Source organism: Carcharhinus amblyrhynchos, chromosome 6 (genome assembly GCF_965287045.1).
Source record: "Carcharhinus amblyrhynchos chromosome 6, sCarAmb.v2.hapA, whole genome shotgun sequence".
NCBI classification, from domain to species: Eukaryota; Metazoa; Chordata; class Chondrichthyes; order Carcharhiniformes; family Carcharhinidae; genus Carcharhinus; species Carcharhinus amblyrhynchos.
The window spans coordinates 100244447-100268795 of NC_137329.1; the positions used below are offsets into that span (position 1 = coordinate 100244447).

A 24349-nucleotide genomic window follows, 5' to 3' on the forward strand; every position below is an offset into this window, starting at 1 on the left:
CAGGTTGCCACGTATAAATGTTAAAAAAACAACAATTTGAATTTATAAAACATTTTAACAAATAAAATGTGTGAAAGTGCTTCACAGGTGAAATGTCAAACACAATGTCATTGAACCGCATAAGGACAATCTAAGTGATCTAAGAAGTGGGTTTCAATAAATACCTTAAAGGAGGATAAAGCAGAAGAGAGGTAGAAAACTTTAGGGAGGGAATTCTAGAGATTAAGACCGAGACAGATGAAGGTATGGCCACGAATGGGGAAGTGGCTAAAATTGTGAATGCTCAAGAGGGCATTGGAGGATTGCAGGTATCTGGGAATGTTCTAAAGCTGGAGAAGAGTACAGAGGTCGGAATGGATAAGGCCACTGAGGAATATGAAAACAAGGATGAGAATTTTAAAATTGAGTCAATAACTGGGAGCCAATGTTGACCTGCACACACAGGATTGACGGGTGACCAAGACTTGGTGCAAGGTAGGACAATGGCAGCAGAGTTTAGATAACCTCAAGTTTCTGAAGAAAGGAACACGGGAGGCCAGATCGGAGTGCACTAGAATTGTCAAGATTAGACGTAACAAAGGCATGGATGAGAGTTTCAGCTGCAGATGAGCTGAGATGGGAGCAGGGCCAGATAATGTTAGAGTGATGGAAATAGGTAGTCCTAGCAATGGTGTAAGAAGTCTTGTGGTGCATTGGGTAGCAGTCCTGCCTCTGAGCCAGAAGTTCTGGGTATGAGTCCCAGGCCTTGACCGTGGGAGATGCATTCATAACATGGTGAAAAGGTTTGATTGTCAACCTGCAAATCCTTCAATACACCAATGGCAGGCAGTAAGATCAGGAAAATCTCCTGGAGAGTCAGGTTTAATGTGGAGTGGTGCCTCTTGAGCTGTAGCTTCTGGTGACAGGTACATAAGAACATAAGAACATAAGAAATAGGAGCAGGAGTAGGCCATCTAGCCCTTCGAGCCTGCCCCGCCATTCAATAAGATCATGGCTGATCTGTTGTGGCTCAGTTCCACTTTCCCGCCCTCTCCCCATAACCCTTAATCCCCTCTCTTATCAAGAACCCATCAACCCGCTTCTTAAAAATATTTAGCGAGGCAGCCTCCACCACTTCAACGGGCAGAGAATTCCAGAGATTCACCACCCTTTGAGTGAAGAAGTTCCTCCTCAACTCCGTTCTAAAACGCCTCCCCTTTATCTTGAGGCTGTGCCCCCTAGTCCTACTGTCTTTTTTGAGCGGGAAGAGTCTCTCCACCTCTATCCTATCCATCCCATTCATCATCTTATACGTCTCAATGAGATCTCCCCTCATTCTTCTAAACTCTAACGAGTACAAGCCTAGTTTATTCAGCCTCTCCTCATAGCTCAATCCCCTCAACTCCGGTATCAGCCTAGTAAACCTCCTCTGCACTCCCTCCAGGGCCAAAATATCCTTGCGCAGGTGCGGCGCCCAAAACTGCACACAGTACTCCAGCTGCGGCCTCACCAATGCCCTATACAGCTGCAGCAAGACCTCCCTACTTTTATATTCAATCCCCCTCGCTAGGTAGTGATGAGTCCCAGGAAAAACTAACAATGGAAAAAGGCATAAGTATGTGCTTCATGTACGTCTAGATGCAGGAAGGGAACTTAGAGAGAGAGAGAGTAATAATGTGCGTTTGAAACTCATTTTGTCCTTGGATATGGCACCAAATTGTGAACAATCTGGTTCAGCCTCAGGCAGTTGACAGGAAGAGGAATGGAAGTAGGAAACAGAATTCCTGGCGGGAACCAAAGACAGTGGCTTCAGAATTTCTAACATTTACTTGGAGGGATTTTCTGCTTATCCAATACTGGACAGACAACCGGGCAATTTGGCAGAGGGATCAAAAGAGGTAGTGGTGAGGTAGGTCTGGGTATTGTCAGCTAGGTATGGAAAGTGATGCAGTGCCTAAGGATGATATCAAAGAAACGGTATTTCGATGAGAGACAGGGTTGGGGAAGGGAGAAGGGCGGTAGGCAGAAGAAAGTAAAGTTTATGCGTCACAAGTAGACTTACATTAACATTGCAATGAAGTTACTGCGAAAATCCCCTAATTACCATACTGAAGGGAAAATTTAGCATGGCTAATGCACCTAACCAGCACGGTCTTTGGGAGGAAACCAGAGAACCTAGAGGAAACCCATGCAGATATGGGGAGAACATGCAGATTCCGCACAGACAGTGACCCAAGCATCAAATCCAGGTCCTGGTGCTGTGAGGCAGCAGTGCTAACCACTGTGCCACCGTGCCGCCCATATAGATGCTTGATGTTGAAACAGAGTGGGAAGACATGGCATTAATTGCACAAAATCAAAGCAGGAATGTGTACAATTGTGATGGAGCTGGCCACTTCATGAAAGACAATGTTACAGCATAAAGAAAGCAATGAATATATCAAGTCAGTGGAATAATATAGAAACAAAAGAACAAAAAGATATGGACAAACATGTTGCATAGGAGATTTCTGGAATCATGGATGTGGAGATATTGGAAGGTCAGGACTGAAATGAACAGTGGCTGACAGTATGATGATGAAAATTAAGACAATGACAGAGAAGATGTTGGGGTGAGGTATTAAATCATCAGATCATAAAAAGTTCAGGGTGAAATGCATATGCAAGGCCTTTTCTGGAGTCACAGTAATGTCACCCGCTGCTTCTTGGGCTAGGATTAGTGTTACAGAGGCTGAAACTGAGAATAAGGCTTGACAACTTTTGTGACTTCCTTTGTTCAAGATGCAATATCGTCCGCTATTCACCTTGGTGGACAGGAATGTAATGTGGAATACTGACTGAAATGAAGGTCAGGAATGGGTTCTTAATATCCAACTCATTACAAAATATTCAGGAATGATGAGGAAGACAGGAACAAGGAGGGACTGTAGTAAGGATGGTGTTACAGTTCCAAGTAAAATGGATTTATTAAATGGTTCCGAAGACTAAATCTGCCTGACTTGAGCTGAGGAACAGTGGGGGAACTGTTAGTTCATTGGGAGTTTTTTTTATAGAACTCCAAACAGTGAGGACATGGATGAGGAAATTTTTTGGCAAATTTCAAAGCAATGTAACAAAAATAGCACAGTAATATTAGTAGTCTTTAGTTGCTCTAATATAGACTGGGAAAAACATTATGTTATTGGGAGGGGAGGAGAATAATTTCTGATATTTGCTTAGGAAAGCTTTCTTGATCTTTATGTCTCCAATCCAACAAGGGAAACACAGTTTTGGATCTGGTCCTGGAAAATCAAATCAGGGAAGTGAGTGTGAGAGAGCATTCAGCTTGCAGTGGCCATAACACAATTTGATTGAAAGTAATTATAGATATTTTCTGATCTGTCCCACGTAAAAGTGCTCAACTGGGAAAGAACTATTTCTAGTGATTTAAGAAAAGGATTGGAAAGGGTGATTTAAAATGCGATGGAGATTGAAAACGACGATTTCAGGGTAAAGCAGTAGCAGAACGGTGGAAAGCATTCAGGAAAGAGATAATTCGGGCACAAGGCATTTTCCTTTGAAGGAAACAGGCAGAGCAGCTAACCCAAAGCTAATGTGCCCTAAATGAAAATGAAATAAAAGTTAAAACAGAACAGGAAAAGGAGGCACGTGACGAATAGCAAGAGCAAGTTTCAGTTAATAACTAATGAAATGATGAAAAGTGCAGGAGGGAATTTAAAAAGTTCACTCAGGAGACAAGGAGAGGTTATGAGAAACAATTAGAAGGCAATGTTAAATTGAACCCCAAAACATTAATATAAATATATATGTCAATTTTTTCCAGCCATTCCTGCTGGCGGGATTTTCCAATCCAACCAATGGTAGGCCCCGGCCATGGGTTCCCCAGTGTGGAGGTGCAAACAACAGGACAACCCGTTGACAGCAGCCAGACTGGAAGATATTGCCACCAGCGAATGATGGAATGCTCCGCTGTCGTAAAAGTCACACAGGATGGGGTGGGGTGCCAGGTGCATGGGAAATCACACCCGTAATGTTTAAATGATTTGCCAGGGTAAATGTTCAGCCAATTAAGGACCTAAAATGAAATGTTCATGTAGAGGTAGAAGGCAGGATATTAAATGAATTTGCATCCATCTTCACAAAAGAAGCTGATGATGTTAAGGTTACACGAAAGGAGGAGAGGGAAGTTATACTAATAGAGAGGGCATACTAAAAAGACAACCTCTGCTGAAAGTTGGTAATTCACCTAGTCTAGATAGAATGCATCCCTGTGCTAAATTGCTGAGTGAAGCAAAGATAAAAGTAGCAGAGGAATTGGTGAGAAATTTTCAATCATCAATGGATCCAAGGCTAGTGCCAGAGGACTGGAGGGTTGCTGATATTATGCCACTATTGAAGAAAGGAAAGAGGGACAAACAAGGAAACTACTAGCCAGTTGGCCTAACAATCAGTGATGCAAAAGCTATTGGATTTTTTTTTCAGTGCATTGTGCAGTTTTACTTGGAGCTAGTGTACTTGGTCACCGCCTTTGTTCCCTCTGACATGGCGTGGTTGGCCAGTTCCCTGGGCGGCAGCAGGCGCACGGCAGTCTGGATCTCCCTGGAGCTGATGGTGCTGCACTTGTTGTAATGGGCCAGGCAGGAAGCCTCACCCACAATGCGCTCGAAGATGTCATTGACAACGGTGTTTATTGGAAACCAAGGTCAGAGACAGAATGAACTTCCATTTGGAGGGCATGAGTTAATCAAGGGGAGCGAGCATAGATTTGTTAAAGGTAGGGGAGAGAGGAGTACACTTCCAAAAGAGGTACCCCACATCTGCCCAGCAGCATCCCACACTGTCACAGCTGCCTGACTGCCTGCCTTGCTTAAAAGTTAAGTTGAAGTTTATTTATTCACAGGTAAGGCTTACATTAACACTGCAATGACGTCACAGTGAAATATCTCTAGTCGCCAAACTCCGGCACCTGTTTAGATCAATGCATCTAATCAACATGTCTTTCAGACTGTAAGAGGAAACCAGAGCACCTGGTGGAAACTCACGCAGGCATGGAGAGAACATGCAAAATCCACACAGACAGTGACCAAGCCAGGAATCAAACCTGGGTCTCTGGTGCTGTGAGGCAGTATGCTAACCACTGTCCCATTGTGCTGCTTCTGCGCCAGGGACCTAGGTTCAATTCTGGCCTCGGTGACTGCCTGTGCAGAGTGTGCATGCTTTCCCCATATCTGCTTGAGTTTCCTCCGGGTGCTCTGGTTTCCTCCCCCAGTCCGAAAGACGTGCTGGTTAGTTGCATTGGCCATGCTAAATTATCCATCAGTATACCCAAATAGACACCGGAATGTGGCAGCTAAGGGATTTTCACAGTAACTCCATTGCAGTGCTAATGTAAGCCTACTTGTGACACTGATAAATAAACTTTAAACCTTTCCTCACAGAGGAAAGAATTGCATCAGGGGCTAGAGTGAGGCCCTAAGTCACAGTTAATTGTCCACTTGAGGGCCACAATAGGCCTAGGGACAGGTGAGCTGTCTGGCACCTTACTCACCTACCGTAATAAAGAGAAACAGGTCTGGTGTAGGCCCGAAGACAGCAAGCTGGACACCTATTTTATTAGCCAGCTTTGTTTTACGTGCCCCCACTGCCAATAAAATTGGCTGTAACATCTATCCCTCTGTTTGGTTAACTTGATTGAATTATTTGATGAAGTGACAGAATGGTCATGATGATAATGCAGTAGGCATCTTTTTAATATATATTCAATAAATGGATATTTGGAATACATTTAACAAAGTGCCACACAGGAGGCTCACTAAGAAGATGGAAACACATGGAATTAAGAGGAAAATCATGGTATTGATACAACAAAATCGAATTGATTGAACATAAGAACATAAGAACATAAGAAATAGGAGCAGGAGTAGGCCATCTGGCCCTTCGAGCCTGCCCCGCCATTCAATAAGATCATGGCTGATCTGTCGTGGCTCAGTTCCACTTTCCCGCCCTCTCCCCATAACCCTTAATCCCCTCTCTCATCAAAAACCCATCAACCCGCTTCTTGAAAATATTTAGCGAGGCAGCCTCCACCACTTCAACGGGTAGAGAATTCCAGAGATTCACCACCCTTTGAGTGAAGAAGTTCCTCCTCAACTCCGTTCTAAAACGCCCCCCCTTTATCTTGAGGCTGTGCCCCCTAGTCCTACTGTCTTTTTTGAGCGGGAAGAGTCTCTCCACCTCTATCCTATCCATCCCATTCATCATCTTATACGTCTCAATGAGATCTCCCCTCATCCTTCTAAACTCCAACGAGTACAAGCCTAGTTTATTCAGCCTCTCCTCATAGCTCAACCCCCTCAACTCCGGTATCAGCCTAGTAAACCTCCTCTGCATTCCCTCCAAGGCCAAAATATCTTTGCGCAGGTGCGGCGCCCAAAACTGCACACAGTACTCCAGCTGCGGCCTCACCAATGCCCTATGCAGCTGCAGCAAGACCTCCCTACTTTTATATTCCATCCCCTTCGCTATGAAGGCCAGCATCCCATTCGCCTTCCTGACCACCTGCTGCACCTGCAAGCTGGGTTTTTGCGACTCATGCACAAGGACCCCGAGGTCCCTCTGCACCGTCGCCTGCTGCAGTTTTTCGCCACGTAAGTAATAGTCCTTCCTACCATTCTTCCTACCAAAGTGGACCACCTCACCCTTGCCAACATTAAATTCCATTTGCCATTTCCTGGCCCATTCGCCCAGCCTATCTAGATCCTTCTGCAGACTCTCCACACCCTCCGCACAATTTGCCGTTCCCCCAATCTTGGTGTTATCCGCAAACTTCGACACCCTACACTCGGTTCCCTCCTCCAGATCATCTATATAAATGGTAAAAAGCTGAGGCCCCAGCACCGACCCCTGGGGCACTCCACTAGTCACCATCCGCCAATCCGAATAGCACCCGTTGACCCCCACTCTCTGCCTCCTATTTGACAACCAATCCTCTATCCACGCTAACACCCTACCCCCAACTCTAAGTCCCCTGACCTTCTGCAATAACCTCTTATGAGGTACTTTGTCAAACGCCTTCTGAAAATCCAGAAAGACCACATCCACCGGCTCTCCTCTATCGACCGCCCTAGACACATCCTCATAGAACTCCAGTAAATTTGTCAGACACGACTTCCCTTTAATGAAACCGTGCTGCATCTGCTCTATCAAGCAATTCCCTTCAAGATGCCTCGCAATTTCCTCCTTAATGACGGATTCTATCATTTTACCTACCACAGACGTTAAACTAACCGGCCTATAATTCCCTGCCTTTTGCCTGGCACCCTTCTTAAACAACGGCGTAACATTAGCCGTTTTCCAATCTTCCGGCACTTCCCCGGAATCCAACGATGTCTGGAAAATAACCACCAATGCATCCACTATAACCTCCGCCATTTCTTTCAGAACCCTCGGATGCATTCCATCCGGTCCTGGGGACTTGTCCACAATCAGCCCCTCCAGTCTGTCGAGCAGACCCTCCAGTCTGTCGATTGGAAGCAAAGGGTATTAGTAGATGGATATTTTTCAGAGGAGGTTTGCAGTGGTGTTCCCTAAAGATTAATTTTGGGTCCATTACTCTCAGCGATTTTTGTAGGCAACTTAGACTTGGATGTCGGGAGCAGCATTTTAGAGTTTTCAGATAATACAATACTTGACAGTAGTGGATTATAATAAGGAAAGTTATAGGCCTCACGATGACATGTAAAATTGTAAAATTGCAATGGCCGAGTGGTAGAATCATTAGATTATTAATCCAGAAATTCAGCTAATGTTCAGGGACCCGGGTTCAAATCCCACCATAGCAGATGGTAGAATCTGAATTCAACAAAAAAAATCTGGAATTAAGAATCTACTGATGACCATAAAACCATTGTCAATTGTCAAAAAACCCATTTGGCTCACTAATGTCCTTTAGGGAAGGAAATTTGCTGTCCTTAGCTGGTCTGGACTACATGTGACTCCAGAGCCACAGCCAATGTCGTTGACTCTCAACTACCCTCAGGCAGCTAGGGAAGGGCAATAAATGCTGGCCCAGCCAGTGACACCCATGTCCCATGAATGAATAAAAAAAATGAAATGGGCAAATGTATGGCAGATGGAGTTCAATGTAGAGAACAATGTGATGAACTTTGGAGGAAGAAAATGAAAAGTTAGCATACTGTAAATGGCATGTTTTTGAGCAAAGGGACCTCATTAACCATATACACACTTCCTAAATGTGTTGTTTAAAAACCATATGGGTACTTGGGTTTATAAATAAAGAAATATAATATAAAAATAATAAGATCATGCTGGAACTTTATAATTCATTGGTTTGGGCTTTGTTGGGGTATTGTGCACAATTCTGAGCATCTTACTTCAAGAAAAATGTAAAGACAACAGGGAGGATTCAGGCGAGGTTTATAAAGATGTTACCAGGGATAAAAGCAAAATAGAATGCAGGAATCAGCCATGTGGCTCATCAAGCCTGCTCCACCATTCAGTAAGTCATGGCTGGTCTTGTATTTCAACTCTACTTTCTTGCACCAACCTCTTTATTCCCACAGTGTCAAAAATCCATCAATCTCTGCGTGAGTATTCTGAACAATTGAGTGTCCACAGCTTTTTGGGATAGCAAATTACAAATAAACACAACAGATCAAATGAAGAAATTTCATCCTCATGTCAGTCCAAAACGATTGCTCCTTATTCTGACACTGTGCTCTTTAGTTCTTGACTCACAAGCTGAGGGAAACATCCTCCTCCCATTTACCCTGTTGACCAAGTCCTTTAAGATTTTTATTAGTCTCAATGAGATTATCTTTCACAAATTCTATATAAAATCTACTCAATCTTTCCAAATATGGCAAACTCTTCATCCCAAACTGTGAACCATTGTGCACTCACTTGAAGACAAGTATGTCATAGAAGTTAGAAGCAGAAGTTACCCAGTCAGCCCTTCGAGCTTGCTCCTCCATTCATTTCATCATGGTTATCATCGAATTCAATATCCTGATTCACCCCCATCTCCCCACCCCCCCTCCCCCCAGCCTCCATATCCCTTGATATCTTTAACCCCAAGAGCTATATATAGCTTCTTGAACTCAGACATAGAAACCTAGAAAAAGAGCAATTTTAGCATGGCCAATCCACCTAAGGGACAAAACTGGAGCTCCTGGAGGAAAGCAATGCAGACACAGGGAGAACATGCAAACTCCACACAAGCAGTCACCCGAGGATGGAATTGAACCCAGGCTTCTGGCGTGGTGAGGCAGTGGTGGTAACCATTGTGCCACCATGCCACCCTATTCTTCCTTGGGTGAGGAAATCAAAACTCTACACAGTACCCCAGCTGTGGTCTCACCATGGCTCTATCTAACTGTTGTAAGATTTCTTCACTCCTGTGTTCCAATCCCTTTATAACAAAGGCCAACCTAAAATTCTGCTTTTATTTTTCCTTCCAAAATGGATAGCCACACAATTCTCCAAATGACATTCCATCTGCCATGTTCTTGTCCGTTCATTTAACCTGTCTGTATACTTTTGCAGCCTCTTTGCGTCCTCCTTTCAACATACTTTCCTACTTGACTTCTTATAGTCAGCAAACTTGGATATGTTACACCTGGCCCTCTCACTCAAGTCATGGATATAAATTGTAAATAGCTGAGGCCCAAGTACTGATCCTGTGATACCCTGCTGGTTACAGATTGTCAATCCTAAAATGACCCCTGTATTCCTACTTCCTATTTTTTCTCCTGACGCAATAGGGTGAAGGATTTCAGTAAAGTGCGGAGGCTGAAAAACACAAGAGGGTTTTCAAGATGATGAGAGATTTTGATAAAATAAATAGGGAATAAATATTCCCACTGCCAGGTGGGCTATAGGTACAAAATCATTGGAAAAAGTTTTAGTGGAAGAATCAGAATTTGTTTTCACTCACAGTTGTCAGGATCTAAAATACTCGATCTGAAGAGGCGATGGAATTTGGTTCCACAGATAATTTTAAAAGGTAGTAGGGCAACATGGTGGCACAGTGGTTAGCACTGCTGCCTCACACTGCCAGGGATCCAGGTTCAATTCTGGCCTCGGGTGACTGTGTGGAGTTTGTACGTTCTCCCTGTGTCTGTGTGGGTTTCCTCCAGCTGCTCTGGTTTCCTTCCACACTTCAGAGATATATGGATTGGGTTGATTGGCCATGATAAATTGTCCCTTAACGTCAGGGGGATTAGAAGGGTGAATACGTAAGGTTGCGGGGATGGGGCCTGGTTGGGATAGTTGTCAGTGCCAAATAGCGTCCTTCTGAACTGTAGGCATTCTAGGATTCTATTTGAGTGCTTGGAACTGACAGGGTTACAGACATAAAGCAGAGATGCATGACTAAGCATTTCAATGTACCAGGGATGACGAGTCAAATGACCTCCTTCTCTGCTGTAGGTTTCTATGATTCTACAAGAAAAATAACCATCGCATCAGTGTGCTTCAGAAGTTGAAGATAAATTGGTGCACTGGAGCAGTGAACTGGAAATTTTAATCTGCGTCTTACCTGTGTTTCTCCTAAACAAGAAATTCTTAATGCTAACATTGGATGTAAAGTGTTTAATACTCTGTTACCTATAAAGAGCTCACATCACAAGCTCCTGATGAAACTATGATATGTTGACACATGATTAAGTAACAGAGATGACCTGGAGGAAAGAGTTCAACCTGGCGCAGTTTCTAAGATGTACCTGGAGCTGCAAATACTACAAACTACAGTCTTAAGTAACACACTGAGGGAAAATAGACAAACCCCATTAAGATCCTGAAAAAACACAATGAAACACGGTGGCAGCTGATAGTAAGAGACTCAGAAAAACTGCAATCAAAGATTACAAACCTGAAAACCTATACATCTTTGAAAGGAACAGACTGAAGACTCACCAAAAAAGATGGAGCATTATGAATGCAGCAGATGCAAGCTGAGACACAGAGTTAGAGTCTGGACAACAGCGAGCACAGATGAGAATCAACCAGCAACACACTGAAGCCGCAACAAGTCGAGAACTTGGTACATGCATGAAATCTATAATGCCGCTGCTAGAAACATGTCTAAAGAACTGACGACTCACAACAAGATCAGCAGTGGGACAACGGGAGAAAGAGGTTTTCCAGGTACACAACCACTTCTGGTTTGCACAAGAGGAAACAAAAGGAACAGTCAGCACTTTATTCTATACAGTTAGAGCTATTGCTAATGATATAATAGTGCGATAGCAAGATGTTGAGCCTTCAAGTTCTTTTGATGAGGTCCTCTAGGCATTTGATTCATATTGCAGTTTGCAAGAATCAACTTATAGAATGGAAAGATTTAATAAGTGAAAACAAAGACCAAATGAAAGCATGAATTTGTGCATTAATGATGTACACAGGCTGGCAGAAAATTGCTGCTACATTGAGGGGTGAATTGATTCATGATCACATAGTAATTGTGTCCTAAATGAAACTGTAACACATATCTTGCAAACAAGAGAAAACAGAATTCTAATTAAGGCAGCACAAATTGTGAGGCAAACTAAACTCAGGAAACAAAATAGTTGTTTATTCAGGGCGAAAAGAAATGTACTTCTCCAAGGAAAGTTATGGAGCAGATAATAAATATTGGAGCATTAAACTTGAAGTGGTCGACACCCCACAGAGTTTAATAATAAGACATAGTCAAGTGTTTCAGTCTTATCTGACAAAGTAAAGTGGCTTACATACACTACATTGCAGCCATCATCCCTCCAGATATAACCATTTTAACATTTTGATTCCAAGTGCTGGGCAGACTTGAAACTGGGACTGTTTCAGATCCAACTTTTAGACCCATTCTCAGATGCCCCCATACACACTCTGTCTGAGAAAATATTAGCGATTCCGAATTGTGCTGCAGAAGCCTATGGGCGGGACTTAATGTGTATGAAATCCTGCAGCTCAGATCGACGCTTCCAACTGCGCATGCACAGAAAAATGATAGAATGCTGCTCCTTGCCACATCGCTTCAGGGCTGGATAATGCCTCCTTCTGGGCTCCACAGACATTGCCCCACCCCCGCAACATTACTGATCTCATTATCTCCCCACCCCCGCCACCACCCAGAACAATCATGGGCTCCTCCCCTTCACTACTCACAGGCAGAGTGGCAGTGGACCCCCTCTTCCCCCTCACTGATCACAGGCAGAATGGCAGCAGACTGCCCCTTCTCCCTCACTGATCTCAGGCAGAGTGGCAGTGAACCCTCCCTCACCGATCTCAAAGCAGAGTGGCAGAGAGAGGTCGGACATTCGGCACTTATCTCCTCACTAGCTGGAGGACCCGAAATGGACTTCTGTAGAGCATGTCTATTTCACACCAGATCTGGATGGGCGATCGCAGTGGTAAAGGGGGAAGTACCGGTAAGGTTGGGCATGCAGCTTATTAAGTCAATTTAATGTATGTAAATACATTTAAATTGCCATTGTGCCCATTTGGGATATGGTCTCAATCGCGGCCATTTTCGGGCCTTGGTAAAGGGGAAACCAGCACGGAGGCAGGCACGGACCGCACTATTTGCCTCACACCCAACATTACCAAGTTTTTGCGCCCAAAAATGGGCAGAACGTGATGGTAAAATCAGGCCCAAAGTCTACATAAGATAACACTCAAAATCATAGGAAAGCATCTGGTAAAATTAAAATTAATGGATAGAGAAACCGTTGAATCTCTGTACATCACACAGAGCCAAGGATCATTGTTATTAAGCAGGAAGGCACACCTACACTGGAAGCTGATTTACAAAGTTGATCAGGTTGCTGATGTGCATAATGGTAGCACATTAAGGAATGAACTTCCGAGATTATTTACTGGTTTGGGGAAATGGATCACCATGTTACCCTAAGAGCTGATGCAAAACTAATTTGTCTGAAGTTCCCTCCCCCATTCCTGGACAAAGTCAAGGGTGAGACTGGGCACAAGCTATAGGTCAGGGCTACTTCTCCAATAACCATACTGACAAAATGGTGTTCTAGAAAGGTCATGGTCCCTAAGCTAAGTAGCACAATTAAAAACCACATGGGTTCGACTCAACTAAGCAAATCAGTGAAACATGAGATCCACCTGATGGCATTAGTGATGGTGAGAGTCTTACCAAACTGTGACGAAGTAGCCTATTCACCTAATTAAATGCAAACAACTGTCTTGGCAATTACCTCTGTAGAAAGAGTCCAGACTGTCGGCAATATTCAGTGATTATTACTTCAATAGCTTACCCTCTGGAACTATGTCTTCTCCAGGAATATTCCAGAGGACAATGTCTCAAACCCTAGAAGACACGCAAAGAGTAATATGCCATATGGATGACATACTCGTACACAGCTCTATAAGGGAACAAGCATGACCATAAATTGAGTCCTGCCCTGAAAGTTCTATAGGATGAGGTTTGACATTCAGCAAGAAATATGTATTTGCAAAACCTATGATTAAATTTTCAGGGTGCATCATGCAAACCTTAGAGATAACAATTTACCCATGAAAAACGAAGGTGATTAGAGAGTTTCCACATCCCTGGTGCATAACAGAATCAATGGTAGCCATGATGTGGAGATACTGACATTAGACTAGGACAAACAAGTAAGGAGTCTCACAACACCAGGTTAAAGTCCAACCTGTTGGATTTTGAAGGAATCAAAATAGAGGGTTTGAATTTCAGTGAGGAGGTTGAATAAGAAGTGTTATGAGATTTCTTACTATGCATTACAGAACCATAGAGATTCCTCAGAATGGTCAACCAAGATCATTCACAGGCACAGAGAGAAGATATGCAACAATTGAGAAAGAAGCATTGACAGCAACATGGATGTGCAAGAATTTCTCAAATTAAGTGATAGAATGTTGTTTCAAAATTGAAACTGACCATCAGCCGTTCTTCTGAACATGAAGGAGATTGCCAAGTTTCTTCCTCAAATTCAGTACTTCAGACTGAGACCAATGAGATACGATTCAGTACCTGAGCGTGTTCAAGGGAACTGCCAGATGCATTATCAAGAATGCCAGTTGAAGGAATCAAAATAGAGGATTTGAATTTCAGTGAGGAGGTTGAAGCACACACATCCTCAATATTAAACAGCTACCAGATGCTGGAAATATGCTGCAAGAGATAAAACAAGTATGGCAACAAGATCATGAATATGTCCAAAGATATACCATCAGGAGGGATCGCCAGATTATCTGCCTAACAATCCAGAAATATGGAGTACTTTGAATAGAGGAAATATCTCGCAATCATTGGTTTTAATGACATAATAATCATTTCAAAAACAATATGTTTTGATATTCTCCAAAACAAAATCAGCAAGGTTATTTAGGATAGCAAAATATTAAGCAAGAGCCCAGCAATCAGTCTGGAAGCCAGGCACTGCTCATTCTGCTGACAAACTAATTTCAAACGGCCTTAAATGTGCATTGATCAGCCAAGAGCAAGTTAACCATTGTCACCTTCCACTTTTTCATCAAGTCTGCGGGAACAGTTAGGAATGTATTAATATGATTTTAAAGGCTAGGCATATCTTATTTTCATTGATGACTACTGCAGATGGATTGAAGTAACCAGATAACACAGAATTTCAGCAGAAGCAGTCATTTGCTCATTGATAATAACCTATATAACACAATCTTGGAAGTTGTGGTGTCAGACAATGGTCTACAATATGCTAATGAATTATTCTACGACTTTGTGATGAAATGTAGATTAATTCACATGACTAGTTGAGCTCAGAATCCTGAAAGAGGTTGAGAAGCTAACAGAGGTGTTTGAACCATCAACGACTTGAGGAAGAATGAAGATCTCAACTTAACCCTTCTTGTTTATCAAACCTCACCATTACAAAATGGATTTTCACCATCAGAGGATGTTAATGGGAAGAGGATTGAAAACACAGCTTCCAGCTCTGCAACGGCAACTAGAACCAAATATAACTTCAAATGATCATGAGAAAGTTAAAAAAGTGAGGATATACAGCAACACAAGCACATAACATCAACTTCAGGCACAGAGCATAAGACATATCAGTGGCACTGCAAAGAGAAACAGAGAAAGCGACCAACAGAAAGAAGGTACAGTAACAGAAAGAGCTCCACAACCAAGACAGGCCAGAGAAATATAAAGAGAAACTGCAGTATCTTAATAGCCTTGGAAAAGGAAACCATTGGAACTTGGGCTTACTATCCAGATCCAAAAGGAGAAAAGGAACAGGAAACAAGATAAAGTTCTACAACCACCTAGGAGAAGGACACTCATATCAAACAAAAAGAGGGACAGAATGTCCTCTGCTTCAGAAAGATCAGATAAAGATCAGGCAAACAAATCCTTTGAAATCTAAGACTTTGAGGTGAGATGTAGGAGGCTGTATACAGTTGGGATAATGACTTGTGGGGAGATGTAAAGGGTTACCAACAGCACCTGCATATTTGAATTGATGTAACTATGATGTAATGACACATGACTAAGTTAGAGAGACCTGGAAGGAGGGGAAGTCCAACCTTCTGTATAGTTCCTAAGATGCATATAGAGCTATAAATAAATAACAATGACTTGTAACCTTAGCTATTGTACTTAGAGAAAATGGTCAAACCCTGAAGAACCCCAACCAGATGCAGAACATGCAACAAAACATTAATCAGCATTGGCAAATTTTAAGTTGATGCAAGCTACAAGATAACAAAAAATTATGTTGACCGTATTCAATCTTTCTATACTTAAGCCATCTAAATCTCTAAAATAAACATGTAGGGTGAGGTTTTCCAACTGTGTTTGCCCAGAAACTGGAAAATCCTGCTTAAGGTCAACAGACTGTTCCATGGTCCGTCCCTCACCTGCTACGATTCCTGTGGCGGGTGGAATGGGAGAATTCACCCCATATTCTCCACATAAAGTGACTACACTCCATGTTCCTTGACATATATTCTGTCAAGTTAATAAAAAAAATCTTTGTTACATTACAAAGGAAAATGCTTTTTTGAACTTTTGCCAATAGAATTCAAAGGGTATCCAACTTTCTTCAAACAGAAATTCTTTATTTTAATGATAACTTATCAAAACAATTTTCATTTTACCCACATTGCCAATGTTGTTACTTGCATCCACTTACACACCAAAAGCAATACTATATCCAGCTCTACCTCGTCACCATCTCCCTTCACCAATTTGACCTGATATCAAGTCATTGATGAATCAAATGACCCTCTCACTGAACATCAAGGAGACAAAGGCTATTTTACTATTTTCAGGCTCTGACAAGTTGTTAGGGGTTTTTTTTGTTTTATTCCAATTCAATCCAATCAAGTCCAATTCAGAGTCTCAACAAGTTGAGACATTCCCGATCCAAGCTGACAAGACAGGGCTCTCACCTCCTGTCTTGGGCTTGATCTACATGATCCAAGTTGATTGGAGTAGGCATAGCTCCTCCTCCAAGGCTTGATCTCATTTGCATCTTAGCCAAAAGGCCAAGATGCCACTTTTAAAAATTGCTTCAAATGAAGCTGAAATGTAACCTAATGACTTCAACCAAATGCAGCATGTTGATTCCACACTTAATCTTAGCCAAAAGGCCAAGAAGCAATAAGTTACTAGGACCTATTTATACTATCATACCTCAGTTTCCATATTAAATACAGCCTAGCCCATGAAACATGCAGGTGTTTTGACACCTGGTGGCAGGGTCCTTTTAAATTGGAGCTTGGTTCATTGGCACTGTTGACATTTTGAGGCTATGATGGCTCCGTTAAAACAAGGTTATGATATTGGATATTACAAATGTTCATAATCAAGAAAACAATGAGAGTGGAAAGAATAGGGCTTAGAAACTTTTTTAACCAATTTGAATAATTTGCTTGGTTAACCTTCTGCTCAATAAGATATTAGCCAATCCCAGTGAATAAATTTGCACATTATCTAAATAACTGACAGTAATTTGCTTGAGGAGCAATTAATTTGTATATCAAGCAATGAAATGAAAGAAGTGTGAATACATTGTAAATTGGCGAGTATAAATGTCCAGGACAATACATTTGATGGACAGAAAGGGTCAGTCATAGATGCATCGAAGAAATAGAGTTAAAAATACTAATAAATCATAACAGAACAATGAAATGCAAAATGTATGATAGAAGAAAGAATTTTTCATAGAATCACAGAATCCCTACAGTGCAAAAGGAGGCTATTCAGTCCATCAAGTCTACACTGACCACAATCCCATCCAGGCCCTATTCTGTAACCCCACATATTTACCCTGCTAATCCCCTGGCACTAGGGTCAATTTATCATGGCCAATCAACCTAACCCGCACATCTTTGAACTGTGGGAGGAAACGGGAGCACCTGGAAGAAACCCACACAGACGTGGGGAGAATGCGCAAACTCTGCACAGTGATTCAAGCCATGAATTGAACCTGGGTCCCTGGCGCTGTGAATCAGCAGTGCTAACAACTGTGCCACCGTGCTGCCTCATGATTTGAAGAAAGCACTACACCTGCTGAAAATCTGCTTTGTAGGAAAAATCTTTAATACATTCCACAAAGACACATTTCTATCACTAACAACGATGCATTTTTTTGAACAATGGGGTAATTTTTAAGAACATTAGAACAGCAATTGTTAAACGAAGAAAGAGAATGGATAATCTAATTTACCTTCCACCATCTTGTTAGTTGCATGATATAATGGTACTGAAGTTACTAATCATAATAACCAGCTCTATGAATTAATCTCCGATACACCACAATATGACATAAAGAAAACCCCACTGGTGAGGAGTTTTTTTTTAATTAGTGTCACAAGTAGGTTTACATCAGCAGTGCAATGAAGTGACTGTGAAAATCTCCTAGTCGCCACACTTGGGTGCTGTTCAGGTACACTGAGGGAGAATTTAGCATGGCCAGTGCACCTAACCAGCACATCTTTCGGATAGTGGGAGGAAACAGGAATATCCGGAGGAAACCCATGCAAACAGTGCAAACTCCGCACAGAAGTGATCAAAGCCAGGAATCAAACACAGGTCTCTGGCGCCGTGAGGCAGTGGTGCTAATCATTGTGCCACCGTTCCACTCGTAAATTTCACCTGTTCCTCACAAGCATGCTACCCTGCTTGTTTTGTCATGCTATTACTTATATATTGTATTCTAAAATCTTAATTATTAAAAGAAATTTTCTTATTTACATTTAACTGAGTCAATACTAACTTTTGGATAGTAACAATGCTAACTAGCCTCAGCTGTTTATTACACTTCAGGTGTAACTTTAATATTGAGATACAAATTTCTCATTTTAATTCTACACAGGAGAAGCACTCAAAATGTGAAAATGAAATGCAGGTGTCGGAAGAATTAAAGCAAGTTGTTTCAAATTTCAAAGAGCTGGACTGTTAAATCCCTGGATTGAAAAGATACACATTGTCATACTGAAAATGCTTTTAGCACTTTACTGATCTCTTTTCCTGTTTTACTCTTATATGTAAATACATAATATATTTTGCCGCTACAATTAGTCCAAGTGTTTTTGTTATCTCCTTAAACATTAAAAATATCCTTTACTCCCACTTAAAAAGTTTTTATCTTCGACATACCTGAAGTTCAGTACTAAATATTTGTCTTTATCAGTCATTGCATTTTTGCATGCTCTGGAACTTTAGGGATCACAGGTAAAGCATAATATACTTTTCCTTTCCTCTGTGTATATCTCAGATACAACCCTCCCCCACTCACGCTAGCAACTGATAAGTAAAGAAAAAACAGCTGATGGCCAGCTGAGGAAGAATTGTGGGAAGGTATGGTCCAAATCACAGAATTATATAGTAATTACAACATGGAAATTGGCATTCGGCCCAAGCAGTCCGTACTGGTGTTTATACTCCACACAAACTGTAGTCCTAATCCCTGTTTGCATAGTCCTTGTAACCGCACCTTCCCTCCCCCCAACCCACCCACCACCACCATCCCCATGTCTTTCAACAATAATTTTGTCACAGCCTAAGGCAATCTCTTTCAGACAATGGTAGCCTACTACTCCTCAACCAACCAGCAACTTTCCCTCTGTAGCTGAAAATGTTATCTTTGCTTAAATATATCACTTTCCCTTTTAAAACACTGTAATAACTTTTCACCCAGTACATACTTCTGAAATTAGTTCCAGAGATGGAGGAACGTATACAATGGGATCGTTCATGCCTTGGTATTTGAACAACTACCAGTGTTTCCTGATATATATATTGGTTATTTAAACTTGGTGTTACAGGGCCTAATATCAAATTTTAAACAAAACATTGAAGTATTGCGAGCTGTGAGGAGGGCAGTGACTGACTTCAATAGGACATAGCCTTGTGGAATAGGCAGGAGACAGGATAAATTTAATGCAGGTAAGTGTGAAGTGCTACATTTGGTAGGAACAATGGGGACAGGCAATATAAACCAAACAGAGCCGAGTTCATAAGGTAAATGCCGTTGCAGCACTGCTTGTGGGCCAGGAGGAGAAGGAGTGTTTTCCCCAGGCTTAACAAGATACCCACAAACTTTCGCCTCTCCCCCATTCTGCAGTTGGAATCTCCCACCATGATTGGATGCCGCAACTAACTGTGTTCCTTCACCCCCTCTCCTACAATTAGAGCCCTACCCTGCGATTGGACCCTCCCCAATTACCAGCCACTCTTCCCGCTCTCCACAATTGAACCATCTTTAATCAGAACATCCCCCTCCCCAGCTTTTGGACCACTTCCCCGTAATTGGATCCTCCTCTCACACTCAGTGTCCCTTTCAACTAAAACCCATCCCACCAGAATCTCTTCCAACCACCCCTTCCCCACAATTAGACCAATTTGTTGTGTTTCGGGATTCACCTGATCAGACTGACTATGGTGGGAAAACCACAGTTAAAAATTACAGGACACGCAGGGAACCCATTCTCCCCAGTTTCTGGACTAAAGTCTCCCCATTCCCTCCCCACCTCTTAGCTAATATGTCTGACTTCTTATCCTAACATCTCTCTGTCCATCTCAAATGATTTTAAAACCTCATATCCCTAATAAGTCCATGCTTCTCTAAAATAAATAAGCCTAACACTTAGAACACATCCTCATGACTAACTCAACAGTTGCCAGTTATCCCAGTTCTCCTCCTATCTTATCCATACCTTTGATATCCTGTATATTGATCATGTCCTTTGATTGATGTTATGTGCTCGAGACTAAACACAACCAAAATACTAACCATAAAGAAAGGTACAATTAGTATTGAGGACTTTATGTTTTCTTATTTAGGGTGGCATGTGGTCAGCACTTCTGCCTCACAGTGTCAGGGACCTGGGTTCAATTCTGGCCTCAGGTGACTGTGAAGAGTTTGCACGTTCTCCCTGTGTCTGTGTGGGTTTCCTTTGGGTGCTCCAATTTCCTCTCATAGTCCAAAGGTGTGTGGGTTAGGTTGATTGGCCATGTTCAAATGCCCCTTAGTGTCAGAGAGATTTGTGCGGTAAATAAATGGGTTAACGGGGAGAAGGCCTGCTGGGATTGCTGTCAGTGCAGGCTTGATGGGCTGAATAGCATCTTTCTGTACTGTAAGGATTCTACGAATAGTTTTTGTCAGCATGAATTATTACTGGAGCAGGCAACTATTCTTTATGCAATGCACCAGAGAGTATAGATGGCTGCAGTTCTGTAGTTGAGAATGAAGTTAAATCAATTTGTGATTGTCAGAAAACACCAAAAATTGAATTCTTACCTTAGAATCATAGCATTTGTACAATGCAGAAGAGGCCATTTGGCCCAAAATGTCTGCACCAACTCTTCGACTAGCATCTCACCCAGGCCCACATCCCAGCCATATCCTTGTAAACCCCAAACATTTACCATGGCTAATCCATCTAACCTACACATCTTGGCACACTAAGGGAGAATTTAGCACAGCCAATTAACTAACTCACATGTCTTTGGACTGTGGAAGGAAACCAGAGCATCCCAGGAGGAAACCGACACAGACACCGAGAGGATGTACAAACTCCGCACAGTCACACAAGGCCGGAATTGAACCTGGGTCCCTGGAGTTGTGAGACAGCAGTGCTAACCACTGTACTATCTTGAACACACTGTGAACCTATTTCTACCAATTTTCCTTACAATTTTATTCTCTACAACTCCCATTCTGAAAAGAAGAAATAATGAATTTGTATTGATTTTTTTAAACAATTTGTTCATGGGACGTGGGCATTACTGGCTAGACCAGCATATGTTGCCCACCTCTTGAGAAGATAGTGGTGAGCCACCTTCTTGAACTGCTGCAGCCCATGTGTCATAGAACCCACAGTGCTGTTAGGGAGGTATCCTTCACATTGCCTGAATTGACCAAATCAAGTCACAATCAGTGAATTACTTTTGAAGGGCGGTCAATGTTGGAGGCATGGAGCAGATTCAAATCTGTACACAGTGAGATCCTACAAACTGGCAAATCAGATCATTGACCCAGTCAACCTGTTTTTGGTGACGTTGGTTGAACATAGATTATGACTGGGTTTAGATACAATGGCGAAACCAAACCTTCTGTGCCAAAATTTCTGTTTGGATTCATGCTGGCAGGATTACTTACAGTAAAAAGCCTGACAACACCAGGTTGTTGTTCGCAAAATGTTGTTGTCAGACTTTTTACTGTGTTTACACCAGTCCAATGCCGGCATACCCACATCAGGATTACTTACAGACAGTGATCAGAGGCAGAATTTCTGCCAACTCAATTCCGTTTTAACACTGTCAAACTGCCATCAGCATTGAGTTAAATAACACAGCCATATACTAACCAAAGGTTAAGTGTGGACTTCCTCCAGTCATCTTGGGTCAGTGACACACCGCACAGTATATTTACCCGAGAGAAAAGTTAAGTTAAAGTTTATTTATTAGTCACAAGTAGGCTTACATTAATACTGCAATGAAGTTACTGTGAAAATCTCCCAGTAGCCACACTCCAGCACCTGCTCAGACACACTGAGGGAGCAGCACAGCCATCGCACAAAACCAGCACGTCTTTTGGACCGTGGGAGGAAACCGGAGTACCTGGAGGAAACCCACACAGACATGGGAAGAACGTGCAAATTCCACACCCAAGAGAGTGCAGATAGTGACCCAAGCAGAGAATTGAACCCGGGGTACCCGGCATTGTGAGGCAGCAGTGCGAACCACTGTGCCACCATGCCACCCCAAAGTTGCTAACATTAGAGAGATGGTGTGATCTGGATTAAAAAAACGATAAGACCAGAATGCCATAAGAACTGAGGACATTTGTCATCTTAAGAAGTCTCACAACACCAGGTTAAAGTCCACCAGGTTTATTTGGAATCACGAGCTTTTGGGGCACTGCTCCTTCATCAGGTGAGTGTTACTCTGACTTGCTTATGACATAAAAGGAGCAGTACTGATCCCAAATAAACCTGTTGGACTTTAACCTGGTGTTGTGAGACTTCTTACTGTGCCCACCCCAATCTAACGCTGGCATTTCCACATCATTTTTCATCACATGAATGCTATGGCAGTAAGGGGCTGCTGTCACAATGCAGGAAGTAGGATATATACAGTACCTATTGTTGCATATTGAAGAAATAATTCATTTGGTTTTATCTGCATGGTCTGTGCCCCTCCAACCAGAATCACTACAGAAAGCAGAGTTCATGGCAAAGAGATAGAAGGAAGATGGTGATTATAGGGAAATGGTACACCTGTCATCTACAAGTTTGACACTGAATATAGTGAACGCGATTAACCTTGGAGTTCCTGACCAGGAACACAATGTCCACATCAGGCATTTGATGTGGCATCTCCACATCAGGATTGCAATGCCAGGGATTGTAAAGGAGGTGAAACATTGTAAAAACTTTTGCCAGTGCCCGCTCGGGACTGCTCACCTAGATGGGGTCTTTAGGCAGCTTTTTAAGTTTCGATCGTCCAGTTCTTCCAGAGATTTGTCGCTCGCGTTCGGGTCGTCTTTCTTGTGACATGAAATCACGTAATTTTTGTGATGGTTGTTTGCCCAGTAAACAGCGCCCGGAGTTTCATATCGAATGGCAAATTCGACTTTGGCTCCGTTTTTAAGGTAAGGGGGGACGATTGAGATCTTAAACCTGAACTGGTCAGTTTCACCGTCACAGGAATCGGCCACATAATCGGCCAGAATGTCATAGTAACTGCCCCAGTTGTTTAGTGTCATCCGGATGTACACCAGCTTTTCGTACGATATGTTCAACACGCGAATGACCCCTTTCATGCAGGTTGTGCCCGGGGGAAACTCCGTTGATTCCAGCTCCACTTTCTGGGCGTAAAGTTTCTGCATCAGGTCCTCGTGGGTGGACGGCAACTCAAAAAGTGGCAATAGGAGACATTCTTCCAGGAGTGGCCGCTCACCCTGCGGTTCACTGCCCAGAGCCCCACCAGTAAGCATTTCCCATTTGTCATATTCCCTGACAGACACCAATTCCAGGCCAAACGCATCAGCAAAGGACACTTTTCGATTGGGAGTGAGGGGAGGCTCAGACCCCTCGTCTGAAGAAGAGCTCCGTCTCCGCGGCAGCGGGGAGGATTTTGGCTTTATCAAAATTTCATTCGAGTCTTCATCCTCAGCGAACACATCATCTTCGGCTGGCAGACCCAGCAAACTGACCGCAAAATGTTGCCTCGGGACTTTCTCCGCCGACTCCATTAGTGCGTGGAAAGTTTACCGAAGCAAGACCTCTCAACTAGTGGCTGTGGATATTTCAGGCAGACGGGCTTTAGCACAAGGTCTTTGGTTACAGTTGACATTGTAAGAGAGCTCAGGCCTATTAATAGCGTCACTGACTTGTAAACTATGCTCGTCTGCTTTCGCCCAGTTTCGCTCCTGCTAACATCAACGTTGTGTTCTGGCTCCACTCAGTGCAGGGAGTTGGGTCGGACCACGTTTCCCAGATAACACAAAAGAAGCAATGAAGTAAAGCGAGTCAGGAAATCAGGACTTAATGTTTGTTTTGTCACTTTAAAGTAAAGTTTATTTATTAATCACAAGTAGGCTTACATTAATGCTGCAATGAAGTTATTGTGAAAATCCCCTAGTTGGCACACTCTGGCACCTGTTCGGGTACACTGAGGGAGAATTTAGCATGGCCAACGCAATTAAACAGCATATCTCTCAGACTGTGGGAGGAAACCCACGTAGACATGGGGAGAAGGTGCAGACTCCACACAGACAGTGACCCAAGCCAAGGATCAAACCTGGGTCCCTGGCCTGTGAGGCAGCAGTGCTAACCACTGTGCCACCGTTTAATGGTGAAGTAAGCAACTCTCAGTTCAGACAAATCCTTTTTT

General features: G+C 42.7%; 1 protein-coding gene across 2 annotated transcripts in view; it reads right to left on the reverse strand.

Moving 5' to 3' along the window:
* Positions 1-23906, reverse strand: part of LOC145344162 (uncharacterized) — a 63600-nt gene extending 39694 nt beyond the window's left edge. Inside the window, exon 1 of one of the 2 annotated variants that reach the window (XM_080191071.1) lies at positions 22918-23906. In XM_080191071.1, the coding sequence (XP_080047197.1) occupies positions 22918-23708 (791 nt within the window). In that variant the 5' untranslated portion in view covers positions 23709-23906. The remainder of the gene's footprint in view (positions 1-22917) is intronic. The other variant, XM_080191072.1, reaches the window with a different exon arrangement.
* Positions 23907-24349: the final 443 nt, after the last annotated feature.